General features: G+C 41.6%; 1 protein-coding gene across 1 annotated transcript; it reads right to left on the minus strand.

The window, feature by feature from the left end:
• Positions 1 to 9,398: 9,398 nt before the first annotated feature.
• On the minus strand, positions 9,399 to 13,334 carry glula (glutamate-ammonia ligase (glutamine synthase) a). The gene is made up of 7 exons (XM_058067640.2): positions 13,167 to 13,334; positions 12,355 to 12,544; positions 12,119 to 12,280; positions 11,370 to 11,516; positions 11,171 to 11,298; positions 10,894 to 11,093; positions 9,399 to 10,385 (listed from the first exon to the last, which is right to left on the minus strand). Exons 2-7 carry the CDS (start codon positions 12,518 to 12,520, stop codon positions 10,073 to 10,075), a joined length of 1,116 nt encoding a protein of 371 aa, XP_057923623.1. The 5' UTR covers positions 12,521 to 12,544; positions 13,167 to 13,334; the 3' UTR covers positions 9,399 to 10,072.
• Positions 13,335 to 13,945: the final 611 nt, after the last annotated feature.

Genomic DNA, 13,945 nt, shown 5'->3' on the forward strand with positions numbered 1-13,945 from the left:
GTCCCCTAGGAACATTATAGTCACATTTTAACAGCAACACCATGCAAGGTTAGCTAATTAGCTGAAGAAAACACATGATAAAACTTGCAGATCCCACATCCTTAGATGACTTACGGACAGTTGAAGGTTATCTTTAGATGTGCAGCCAATATTGTTTATATTAATCTGTCCTGCTAAATGCTGTACACAAGGGATGGGCTCATCTAGGTAAGGTTAGGTCCATGATGAAGGAGTGGACTTTTACAGTGAAAAGTGCATCTAACAAGGGTGGGAGACTCGTGTTCGGTAACCATAAACACACCCTATTACTGTTAGAACATCATTAAGTCACTTCGGCAATGAGAAATAACATTCAACAGCATAATTCCTGTGTTAGATGTGCTCGAATGTTGAAATATGTATCATTTTTTCAAACAATTTTCGTCACTTTTTCCAAATCTGGAGAGGGGAGGAGCAAGTGACGTCTAAACCAGACGGTCACACACTGAACTTCCCCTTCAATACAACACATTCTTTGTCGTTATGCTCCAGTCCTCTGCAAAGTTCTGTTGTGTGTCAACCCCCCCACCCCCCCCACACACACTTCATTTCACTCCTATTTCATAGTTTTTTTAATCTATGACAAAAATGTTGTTTTTGGTGTCATGAGCCCATTAAAGGCAAATGGGACAGCAAGAGTAAGTTTGTCAAATATTTTCTTTCCGCTAGTTCTCATTCAAAGAAAAGTTTTTGACTCACAGTGTGGTGTGACGTCATTGAACTTTTTATTTTGGCAGGGCGTGTGCTACACTGACTCATGCTACCGGAACATAAGGATAGCTTCTAATGCTGACTCATCTCAGGGAGGCGCCGTTGTCCTGAAGGGATCTGGTATGCAGACGTTTATAAAGCGCCTGTGCCGATCTCTGATGTAGTACAAAAAAAGTGTTTGTCCCCTTCCTGATTTCTCTTGTCACATTTTGATGTTTCAGATCAACAAGTTTTTACATGAAACTTTAATTTTTAAAGGACAAAAAAATCCAAACCAACGTGGCCCTGTGTGAAAAAGTGAATGTGCTCCCTGTTAAGACAGAAGTTAACTGAGATTAATTGAGATCTATCAGTCTGGAAAAGGTTGTAAAGCCATTTCCAAAGCTTTGTGACTCCAGCGAACTACAGTGAGAGCCAAGATCATCAGCAAATGGTCAAAACATGGAACACTGGTAAACCTTACCAGGAGTGGCTGGCCAAAAACAAATTAAGAGTGCAGCAACAACTCATCCAAAATGTCACAAAAGACCCCACAACAACATCCAAAGAACTACAGACCTCATTTGCCTCTCAAGACGAAAACCACTGGTGAACAAAAACAACATTTAGGCTTGTCTCAATTTTGCCAAAATAAAATCATACCAACAGTAAAATACGGTGGTGGTAGTGTAAAATGGTCTGAGGCTGTTTTGCTGCTCCGGGACCTGCTGTCTACCAAAAAAATTCTTTGATTGAGATTTGTTCATGACCTCAAACTAAAACCAACTTAGGTTCTGCAGCAGGACAATGATCCAAAATATATCAGCAAGTTCACCTGTCAATGGCTGAAGAAAAACAAAATGAAGACTTTGGAGTGGCCTAGTCACTTGCACTTTGTTATATATTATTATTTAATATATTATATTAATCTTATGTTAATTTTTTTCTTTGCTCATTTGCATACTAACAGTGATTGGATGTATACTGGGGAAGGGGCTATCTGGACTGTGAAGACGCACGCAACCCGACCACGGACAGGAGAGATGAGTGGAGCTGTCATGTGTCAGTTTTCACTTCTACAATTTTTATTTTAATGCAGGTGGATCACAAGTACAATGTCTGGATTAGCCTGCTGCTGTGTTTAATGTGACTGTCAGGAATTGAGGTGGTCTCCACGGTGACGCGCATTGTGGCCTCTGATGCACAGTCCAATGCGCCCTGCGCATTTTAAGGCAATGACAAGCATTCATTTGATGGTTAAGGTTACACTCAGCTGTGTTAAACCCTCTCACACCCTCTCTACGCCCTCCTTGCCACTTACGCCGGTGGGAGGGATGAAGGTGTGGGTGCAACGGACTACTGCACTTCTCATGAAAATTGCAAAGTGTGCTGGCCACACCCCGTTGGTCGACAAAAAGAGAGCCCTTTATCTAGTCACTAATAGCCCTGCCTCGATTCATTCTCTTCTTTCATTCCGCTATAGAACCAATGCACACAGATAGATACAGAGTGAACCCTCCTGTTAAAGAGACCGGAATTATCATCTACTTTGTCATAAATCTTAAAAAGTTCTTGAGGGGGTGGGGTAGGGAGAGAGGGGTTGGATGTCTAGATACAGGAGATCTGCTACCCGACCTTTGACTGACAATAGTTTTTCAAGTCAAGTCTGAACTGAGCTGAAGTTGAGCCTGAGCGTTTGAGTGTGTGTGATCTCAGCACTTTTTAGTGCACAGCATGGTCAGAGCTCCCTGTGACTGCATGTGAATTGAGTAACCAGTGGTGGGAGTCCACAAAGTAGGTCAAATACAATAATAGATAATACAATACAATAATATATTTCTGCAAATATGATCATAAAAAAAACAACTTAGTACTCAGTGTCACCATGTTGTACTTACAATTAATACCAATGTTAAACTACTTAATCATTTTTTTTATGAAAAAAAAAATATGTTGTAATTTATGCCAATAATTGTGTGAAAGATTATATTTCCACATATTTCAAAAATGAATATGAAGGATATACAGTCATATTTTTACATTATTAACCACATTTTCCAAAGTGTGCCTATTCCCTACAGAAAAGTAAAATAACAATAAATAAAACATAAATGAATAAAACGTCCATCCACAACATTTTTCTTTCTCTCATTCAAAGGTAAAGTTGTGCTGAGACTCTGTGCTGAGGTGTACCAAACAAAGGCAAACTGTGTGTATGTGTGTGTATGTGGCAAGGGGCTGCTCTGGAAAAGTGTGTCACTGTGTCATACGTGACGCCATGACCAATGACGGCGCAGGTATACATGGGTATGCAGCATCTGGCCAATCTCAGCAGACTGCTTAGCCAATAGGGATGCTTCTTTGTCAGGATGCAGCTGCTGCCAAGCTGCTCTAAAACATAGAGCAGCTTGTTATTCAGCGTCTCCGTGGCCATGCAATGTCAGCACTTGTGTGTGACAGTTAATGTTAGCACGTGTAATTAGTTTCCCATAATTAGTTATGGGTGGATATGTTTGCGTGATCAGAGAGCTGAAAGATGTTCTTGCGAGTATTTACCGTGTCCTCACCTTAAATTATACCTGTTTAGCACCTAATAATGAAATGGAACTATTCCTAAACCATGACAAAGTTAACTGAGCATCGTCAGCTCTTATAGACTGTGGTATTTGGGAACTAAAGGAAAGGTCCTGATCAAAGATGATACTAAGGTTTCTGACTGTTCTGTGGGGGATGAGTGCAAGAGCATCTAGGGCAGTAATATCATTTGCTATCTTGTCTATGAGATGCTGGGAACCAAGGATTATGATTTCAGTCTTATCTGAGTTTAATAGTAAAAGGTCATGCAGTTCTTTATGTTGTTGATATAAAGGCATATCAATGTTGAACAATACAGGTCAGAGCACAGAACCTTGTGGGATGCCATGACTGACCTTTACTGTTAGATTCTTTTTTGTGTTTTATGTATCAGCTTATGGGTGTGGGGATTGTACCATGGGACAGATTTCTGTGGGTTTCTTTTTTAGTTTTATTGAGTCGACAACATCTTTGAATCTGAAAGCATCTGGTAAGTTTTATTAAATGCCTGGTACTCTCTGTATTTGCGTATACACACCTTCAATAGACTTCAAAACTGTATAGTATTATCGTTTTTGCAGATGAAATTGCCAATTATTGTTTGTACACTCATTGTTTTTGCAGATCCTTTTATATCCTTCTCTTTGCAGTCAAACATCTTAAAAGACAACCTGAACAGTCCAGTTGCAATATATGCAATACCCAAAGAATAGAATGACATCATCGTTCATAGGCATGTTTGCAGTAAAAATTTGATATGATTGTCTTTGCAGTGGCTGCACGGTGGACAAGTGGCTAGTAGGAAGTGGGTACTCCGGTTTCCTCCCACATTCCAAAAACATGTTAGGTTAATTGGTGACTCCAAATTGTCCATAGGTATGAATGTGAGTGTGAATGTTCTTTGTCTATATGTGCCCTGTGATTGGCTGCCGACTACCTGAGGATAAGCGGTATAGAAAATGAATGAATGAATGTCTTTGCAGTCAAAATGTGAGCCAAAATTGAATATTATTGTATCTATCCTTGACAACTTCTCTGGAAGCATTTCATCTCCATTTCTTATTTCTGCAGGCCAAAGTAAGCATGTTTGGTTGTCACGCTGCCTCAAAATATGTCTTCTCTGCCTGTCTTTCAAAGCTAGAGTTCCTATTGCACATTGCACTTTAAAGAGCAGGACTGGTTGGAACCAGTAGGATGTGTTACACAACAACAACACACTTTGATAGAGGACAATTGCACCGTGCGGATGCGACGACACCACTATGAGCTAAAAGTCATGATGGCATGTCTTCCCTATACATGTCTAATGTTACATTAACGTACAGACGTATCAAAAGCTGCTTTTTTATATCAGGATATGTGTGTTCGTGCTAGCTGGCTAGCATTTTAATGCTGTGTTTGGCCAACGGGGCTTTTGTGCAGTTCCATTTATGAGACCCCGTTTCCCCCCCCCCCTTCTCCTTACATAACATAGATGCAATCCACCCCTCCCCTCCTTCCCTCCCTCGTTGCACTCCCACAAGCACAACCAGGATCCAGCCTGTACATTCTGGTGGTTGTCATAGCAACAGGGCAGCATCCTTCTCCATCCTTTGTGCAGTGTCAACCCCGATCTTTTGAGCTTTCCCAGGCTCAGGCCAAGCGTGGTGCAGATTCTGCATGTAAACTGGAAGGTCTCAATTGTGCTTGGAGGAACTGGGGGGAGGATTGGGATTGAGACTGGGTGACGTTTTTCTTTGCAGATTACAGCAATATGGCAGGCAATCAAAGTGTCATAATGATAAGCGATTGTGGCTGCAATGAAGAAAACCTGCCTGGAAAACAACCACAGTATTTTATCCATATGTATAAAGATGTGGAACATAGTGCCGTTTGCCTCAAGGACGGAAAGAATGCTAGCATTGCAAGGAAATGAAAATGTCATGATTGCTCACATACTGTATACATAGAGCAGCATCAGAATTATCCCCACAGGTGATAGAAATAATTAGTAAGTAAAAACCTGTCAACATTAAGAGAAGGAATGTGTACTTAAAATATATATATATATATATATATATATATTTCTGTTGTATTTATTGTGACTTCACAGGTGTATCTTTCCAGGTATTGTACTGTCTAAAGTTCTCTTGTCCAAAAAAATGCACTTCTGTCCTCATGTAAACAATTTCATATCCTGCAGCATGGCACCTTGTGAGAGGGAAACCAAAACGCTTGGTTTCAGAGGGCGTTCCAAAACTTCTTCCTTTGTGATGTCACAGAGGAGCGGGCTTCCTGATGGGCGTGGCTGTAGGCCACTCTCTGCCCTCCCCCAAGCGCTGCTTCTATGTTTACGTTGCTAGCATTGCCTCCTTCTTTAGATGTAAGGGAAAGACGTATTTGTTTACTATTCCTAAAGACGCCTCATCCGGTGGCTGGAGTGATTGCCGTTTCTGATTCCATTTCTGATTACCAGCAAAAAAAAAAAATTTTAATCTGCCAACAGCATTTCACACTGGACGTTTTGTGAACTTGGTCCAGTATGCAGCTTGCCCTAAGCCTTTCCAACATTACTTTGTCATGTGGAAGAGTCAGAAGAGCAAGCAGTAGGTAACAATTTATCAGAGTCCAAACTTTATTTATTTTGTGTAAGGCATAGAGCAAAAGCGATTGGCTGTGTAGCATTATAGCGTGTGCATACAGGGAGCAGGGTTGCTAGAAAACATAACGCTAAAATGCTAAAGCTACTTATTATTGAGAGACGTCTTGAAGTAACCTCTTTTCTTGAGAAACTTCGGACCGTCCAGTTTCTATTTCTGGATTGGATTCGGGATCCAACACATACGTATATGTTATGAGTAGATATTAAAAAAAAATAAATTGCCATTTACTATCAACTCCTATACCGTAAAGTTTGTGGCACAAACCGGACATTCATCTATATGCACTTGGGAGTGTGACCAACCACAGCGGACTGGGCGTGCCTGGGGGGTGAGCTGTGGGCGGAATACATTAAAACAGACCGTTTTCGCAAGAAGCATGAAATCCAAAGAAATACAGCTGGATAGGTGCAGATTCAGGAAGAACTAGAAAGCTTTCTGTCCTGGTTATCGTGTGTAACAAATACAGAAGGGCCAAAAATGTGCAAAATACACTTTAAGGTAAAATAAAATTTGGACCTTCAGTGTGAAAAAGTTGCATAAACAGACCATGCTCAATTTTCTGCTGTAGAAGTTATATGTAAGTTTTGCTTTTGTATCTCACAGCAACTATGATGTGTTCAAAGACTGCTGAACAAAGTGAAAAACAGTAGTGGTGCATGTATACTGTACATTTTACTTTCAGTTTAACGAAAACAATTTATTTAAAAATGTAGAGATTTAAATCTCTGTGACTTCTGCTGGAAGTGAGAGCCTGAAATGTGACCTATATATTGCACACACACACATATGCAAAGACATGCAGACACACACAGTTTTACACTCGCTTCCTGCACAGCTAAAATGCAGCCGTTGTGAGGGTTAGGGTCCTTGGGTTTACATTCACATGATTTTTTTCCCTCCCTGTCCTTCTGCCAAAGTGGATGCACGTGTGTCACGTTACATTTTACAGCGTTCTATAATCAAGCAAGCAGAATTGTGTGTCTCACTGGCAAGCAGTGAGAGTCTTGCATCGCCATATGTGTGATCACGAGGGGTGTAACTGTATGCTAACTGTATGGAATATACAGTAGAAAAAAAAAGTTGTAGATGTCTCCTGGCACTATTGCTATAGACATTGTTTTTGTTGAAAAAGAACACAAACCTGAGGCAAAGCACACTTCCTTTCTTTCTGTGTACCATGTAGGAAATTGGTACAAACGTACTGAACCGTGTTGAATGTACTGAACCAAACGTTCTGTATCAAAATATGAGATTACAAATACATGTACTATTACACTTCTAGTCACCACTGGTTATCAAAGTTTTGATGTTGTTTAAAATGCAGTTTAAAATGTTGTTTTTGCTACTCAGTTGTTGGTGTGAAGCTACATTTGGTTTTACAATGAAGTCAGCAGTGTTAAGTCCCCTTACAGTTAATGTAAGATTGGTTATATATTTTTTGTTTTTATGTGCTAATTCTAGTGATGAACTTTTTTTTTCACTTGGATGACAACAAAGAGTGTTGCAATGTTGCTTACGTTCTTGAAAAGATATTAAAACATGTATGAGGGAAACAGACTGTCCCTGGATGTTGCTTCAAAATGAGGGGTGGACCATTATATACTTGTATGTACCATGACCATGTATATACTGTATGACATACATTTAAGCAGTATCCTATTTTTTACATGCATGAAATATGGGGAGAATCTATATTTCTTCAACATGACTAGTTGTCAAAATTCTCAAAACAAAACTCTTCCTGTTATTTCATACTTTGTGTTCTGTCCCGCTCTCTGTTTCCTCGAAGTTACACAGTAACTCCCAGAATCTAGCCTCAGTGTGTAAAAAAACAACTTCAAATGACAGGGAAGTTTAATTTAAGGGAGGGGAAAAGAACACAACAAAGTAAGACACGTGTTGGCTCGCAGCCAGCCAACATCCTTAGTAGAGAGCACTAAATCTGCCTTCCTATAGACGATTGGTCAACTTGCTTCTGGCAGACCAATCGGGAAGCTTGCAAGTGTCTGCCTGTGATGTAGGGGAAAGGTCTCATGGCAAACTTTGGAGCCCCTCCCCCCCAAAAAGGAGACTGGGTCCTATAGAAAGAAATGTTTTTGTACCGTGAGTTGTTGTTTTTCTGTGTGACTCCTGATTCACCTTATAGCAATGAGTTCATGTCTGAACAGTTGTGACCTGTATGTTCTTATCTGTGACTAACAATACTGCTGAGCAGTCACACATGCCCACTGAGAAAACAATCTAAACAAATACTGAATGCTGATGTTTACATTTGACACTACGGCACCCACAAATACTAGAGTGGCTCTGCCTAAAATGGTCTTATTGCAGTTGAAAAGGTTAGGATAGAACTGCACCCCCCCCAATCCGCTCCATAATACTATAAAATGTTTATTATTGCGTCACTCGTGGTGTACTGTAGCGATTCAACTGGCGGCCTATGGGGGGCCAATTCTGACCCATGATTGGCATCAAACTGGCCCTTCATTTCATAACGCATTCCGGTTATATTTAGGATCTTTGACTAGCATTTCTACAGTTGATCCTTAAAACACTGAAAATATTTGACTTACTAGCATTTATACTGTAGGTCCTTAAAAACAGCAAAGTGCTCTGTCATATTGAGATCTTTGACATCCGACTAGCGTTTATGTAGATTTTTAAACCAAGGACAGCACCTTATGTTTTTGGCAGTAGGTCTTTAAAAACTGCAGAACAAACCTGATTTAAAGAGGATTTTTGACGTAGATTCCTAAAAACAGAAGAGCACTCCTGCCATATTACGGATCTTTGACTTATGTTTATGCAGTGAAGTCCTAAAAACACCACCGCACTCCTGTTAAGAGGATCTCAGCGAGTATAGAAACTTTGTCGTGTTTTTGTCAGTCGGTACTTAAAACCAGCAAAGAGCTCCTGTTACATACATTATCTTTAACTAGTATTAATATAGACTTAAGTGCAGAGGTTGGGACAGTAAATGAACATCGGTTGATTCGCTCTCAATACGCTCAAGTCAGGTACCAAATTGGTGGAAGGTTACTAATGTAGGTATCATCATGGATGAGCCAAATTGACTTTTTTCCAGCCCTAAACTGCAAAATTTGTGTATAATGTATTGCTATGTAACGCTACAGTAACTTACTGTGAATGTTGAAAATGAACCAACACTCCTGTATGATCCTTAGGCAAAGTGCTCTTTTCAACTGCACTCATTCATGTCTAACTTAAACCTGCTTGAAACAGGAACATTTTGATCATGCGCTTAACACACACACACACACATCTGCACTGATCTCATGTTGATCTTTCAGTCAGCTGTTCCGCACTAAAGTGTGACACACGGGGAGCATCGGTAACAGTCTGGACGCTGGTAAACTAATCTTAATGGTCGGCAAAAGACTTGACTTCATAACCCACTCATGTAAGGACTAAGTCATGAACAACACAGCAATGTTGTGATAAAAATAAGTTTTAAATGTATCAAGAAAAAAAACCCAGGTTCAGTAAACGTGACAATTTACCAAATTGGGTGCATTAACAAAAGGATAAAACTCCTTGAGGAAAATCTACAAATGGCAATTATGGACAGATCCACCACATTTGAACATCATAGACATCTACATAAAGTATAGTGTACCAACACAGTTGATCCAGTGTGTCTGAAGACAAACGTTGCCATTTAAAATACACTTCATCATAAAATCAAAGTTAGTAACCAGGGTGGTTGAAAAAGGCAGGTCGACATGGTCAATTAGCGACACATCAACTAATGATTTATTTAGTTGTACATGCTGTCCAGCCTTAGTGGCTTTATGCTGCAGTGTCCATGTTCTTTAGATCATTTAGTTAGACACAAAACTTGAGGGGATGTGGGGGGGGGGTGGTCTGACATGGCTAGAAAACAGCTACAAAAGCCAATCCCTTCTAAAGACAAGGGGAAGGTACCCTGCCAAGACCAAAGAGGAACTACAAAAGACACGAATTAACGTTTTAAGTCGACCAGTCAACTTGAAGCCATTTAAAATGCGGGTTAAACCATCTCAGTAGGTGGGGGAATACAGTACTAGTTAAAAGAAAAGATAAGAAGGGAATGGGAGGGGCAGAAGAGCAATCCATGAGTGGTGCCTTCAGTAATCCACAGGTTCATCGCCCTCCTCGCTCAGCAAACAGGTGCGAATGAGCGCCTCCGTCACAGCATACGGGTCGCAGTTTGCTGACGGGCGGCGGTCCTCGAAGTAGCCCTTCTTCTCCTGGCCCACGTTGCGAGGGATCCGGATGCTGGCGCCACGGTTTGCCACACCCGCAGAGAATTCGTTGATGTTGGAGGTTTCATGGTGGCCTGTGAGGCGGCGGGCGTTGTCCAGACCCCCTTTGGGATCGTAGGCACGAATGTGATAGCGGTGCCTCCGGCCCAGCTTCTCGATAGAGTCCTCAATTGCTCTGGAGGAACAGGGAAAGTTTGGTGATGATGCATTTGAGGCTGCTCAGAAATGGAAAATATACTCCAGTTATACGGTACACCCCACAACTCCAGAATATGGACATAGCTGCATTTAAAGTGTCATGAGTGCCAAGCATCCAACAGCTTTATCTCCCAGTGTGTGCACTTTAAAATGTTGGTGCCACTCAGCTGTCAGTGTGAAACTCATACATGACACTTGCATTCTGTTTAAAGTCCTAAGTGGCATTAAGGCTGGCTGGGGAATTTATGCGAATTTGTTCTGTGCTATACTTTATAAAAATGGTCAATGAGTGTGAGGTCAGATATTTCCCAGTTTACTGAATGTAGCATAACATGAATGCTAAATATAGGTCAGCGAGCTCTTAAGTGTATTTCACCTTTTCTACGACTAGAATAGCCAAACTTGTATCCTTTTGGCACATCCAATAATGGTGGTGTTTATTGGTTTGTTATGTTATTTTAAATACAAATGCCTTGCAAACTCACTTTAGTCCGCCGTCCTCTCTCATCTCCTTTGTGCTGAAGTTTGTGTGGCAGCCGGCACCGTTCCAGTTGCCAGGGATCGGCTTGGGGTCAAAAGAGGCAATGACCCCGAAGTCTTCACAGACACGGTGGAGGATGAAGCGCGCCACCCACAGGTGATCGCCCATGTCGATCCCTTCACACGGGCCAACCTGGAACTCCCACTAGAAGCAGAGCATAATTTATTGCAACATGAACTCGGAAATTGAAAATTTGAAAATGAAGACCATAGTTTGCCAACCTGGGCTGGCATCACTTCAGCATTAGTGCCGCAAATGTTAACCCCAGCATAGAGACAAGCTCTATAATGGGCCTCCACGATATCTCTTCCATAGGCTTTGTCCGCTCCCACGCCACAGTAGTACGGACCTGAGAATTAATTTGCACATCTATATTCATGATCCATTCATAATTAAGTATTACACCTCATAGGGTCTCACCTTGAGGTCCTGGGAATCCATTAGACGGCCAGCCAAAAGGATGTCCATCCGTTCCCAGGATGGTGTACTCCTGCTCCATGCCAAACCAGGGAACTTGGTCTTCTACCATCTTCATCACCTTATTGCAAGTGATTCGAAAGTTGGTTTCTGCACAAAGTCAGTTATGAAAACAATTACGCCATGAACTGCAAGAATCATGGAGGGGATACAGACATATGTGCACATAAGCCTCAGTTATGCCTATGCATGACTGCATGTGCGATTCGTGCATTTCTCTGAGCATGCTCCTGCTAATGAGCATATGCAACAATAGAACAAACATTAAGGCCCTAGCTGTTGTTCACGTGTGCAGGCCTGAGATGTGACATCTGCCTGACCATCTGCTTAAAGTTGGGAAGAGGTCACTTTCAGGTCAGCTGGCCCCATATTCTGTGAAAACTGTGGCCCCAGGGCAACTTTCAGCCCACAGATCATTTTATTGGCCCTCAGCATATACAAAGGGAAAGGAATTTAATTAGTTAATGGAATACAAAGCGGCCACCCGCATCCTTCCATTGATAAATGGTGATCAAAAACCTTTGCTTTGCGAGTACCAATGCTTCTGCTACATCGCTATCCATCATGGTTTAGCTTGGAATATGTGGTTTAAACTCACAGGTTAGTTAAGCATTAATATATGCAATCACATTAACTTTATTTGGTTTATAAATTAAATATTTCAATAAGTGTCATATGGAAATCTGGTGTACCTGCAGGCATGCGGTTGTACTTGAACACTTCACAAAGGACCAGCTTGTTTGGGTCTTTGCGGAAGGGGTCACGAAACATGGCAGAAGGGATGAGATACATGTCACTGTTGGAGCCTTCAGCTTGGTAAGTACTGGACCCATCAAAGTTCCATTCAGGAAGTTCTAAAACAAACAAAAAAAAAAGGTTTGGGTATTTTCACAAGTTGCAAGACAAACTAAGATTATTTTTCACATACCTTCAACGCTTTTGGGCTCAAAATCCAAGGTCCTGGTTTTACACCGCAGACCCTCGCCGGTTCCGTCCACCCAGATGTACATGGCCTGGACTTTATCCCCCTGGGGAAGCTCAAGGTACTGCTGCTTGATGGATTTGCTCAAGCTGGCGCTGGCGGAAGTGGCCATCTTTTATTTCCTACTATAACACACCTGAAAACAAGATGAGGAAGCCAGCAGGTATAAGACTCTAGTGACGCTAGGGGGCGCAAAAAAACAAAAAGGGCACCATTGTTCCCTCTTCTAGAAAACCAAGACCTTATCCTAACTTAACGACGCTGGAAATGAAGACAACTTGTCGATTAGAGGGGAAATCAAAAGGGTTATAAAGCACATTTTAGGATTTATGAAGAAAAACGCCTCATTCATTATAATAATTTGTATTTAATCGAGGCTGGCGCCCAAATGGTGGCACAAGAAAGCGATAAGCTATAATGACCACCCAAAATAACCCAAACAACCGAAATAAAACGACCCAAAAAGTCGCAGTTACATCCGATTGGTAGCAGTGTAGCTGTCGCCATGGTTACACTAGTTGAAGGCCTGAGTGAATAATTATTACATCACCTACACTGTATTACCTTCCTCGACGTGTCCACTTTAGTCTCACTAATGTTACTAACACCAAGTAAAATGTTGATGCTGACAAGTGTAAATTACAAAAAATAAAAACAATGTATGTGCAGAAGTTAAATATTATAATAAATGCTAGCGCAGGAAAAAATTAATGTATGATAGATGGAGCGATATGGACGAAAAGAAGGGGAAATATTACCTGGCGAAACGAGGAAATTGAAATAAAAACTAAAGGACTGCCTGGTCCAATGTACCGTCTTGTGATGCGGCGCCGTTTGTACCTCTACCATTCTCCGGTACCGAAGCCCCCAGAACCACCATATTTATACGGAAGCGTTTGTGTTAGGGAGTCTCTGATTGGTCAGAAGCGCTGTGGCTGCGGCGACTGAAGGCTCGTACTGGTCGTTCATTGGTCAGAGTGGTAAGAAAAGTACCCGCCCACGCTTGGAAGCAGTTTCGCCTCGTGCTAACATCGTGTTCTTCTTCTTCCTCTCACGCAGACCCCCCCTCCCAAATCCGCAACACACACACACACACACATACACACTATGGCGTCCAAGAGGCTGAATCGATCGCTTTGTTTTTTAGGTCGACTTTGAAGAAAGCGACAATGTAAGGACCAAGACAGGGAACCCACATCCATTCGAACTGGACAAAACAGCTCGCTCAAAACGCCACCACGTGGTGTAAACCCGGAACTGTACCTCTAGTGGTTTCAACTGGGAGGTTATGTAATCCCGCCAAATGAAAACCCTCTTATGGTGGTTGGTATGGATTTTCACGTGAGCAGATCATATGTAACTTATATGTTGCATATGGAGAGAGCACACAACTATGCAGCACATGTTATTAGGGAACCGTACCACCTATTGTCATAATTTACACTCACTGGCCAGGTACACTTGCACAAGAGCCGTCAATTGTCTTCATCACTTATCCTCATTAGAGTCAGCTGGAGCCTATCCAAGCATGCTGCTT

Source organism: Doryrhamphus excisus, linkage group LG6, assembly GCF_037039965.1.
Source record: "Doryrhamphus excisus strain RoL-2023G ecotype Guam linkage group LG6, RoL_Dexc_Guam_v1.1, whole genome shotgun sequence".
Taxonomy (NCBI): domain Eukaryota; kingdom Metazoa; phylum Chordata; class Actinopteri; order Syngnathiformes; family Syngnathidae; genus Doryrhamphus; species Doryrhamphus excisus.

What these genes read in the sequence shown, in the direction of transcription:
- glula (XM_058067640.2), bottom strand. Translation starts at nt 12,520, where the DNA reads ATGGCCACTTCCGCCAGCGCCAGCTTGAGCAAATCCATCAAGCAGCAG. An exon ending in TGAGCCCAAAAGCGTTGAAG is followed by an intron (nt 12,281 to 12,354) that starts GTATGTGAAAAA and finishes TGTTTGTTTTAG; the next exon opens with AACTTCCTGAATGGAACTTT. An exon ending in CTGAAGTGATGCCAGCCCAG is followed by an intron (nt 11,094 to 11,170) that starts GTTGGCAAACTA and finishes CTCTGCTTCTAG; the next exon opens with TGGGAGTTCCAGGTTGGCCC.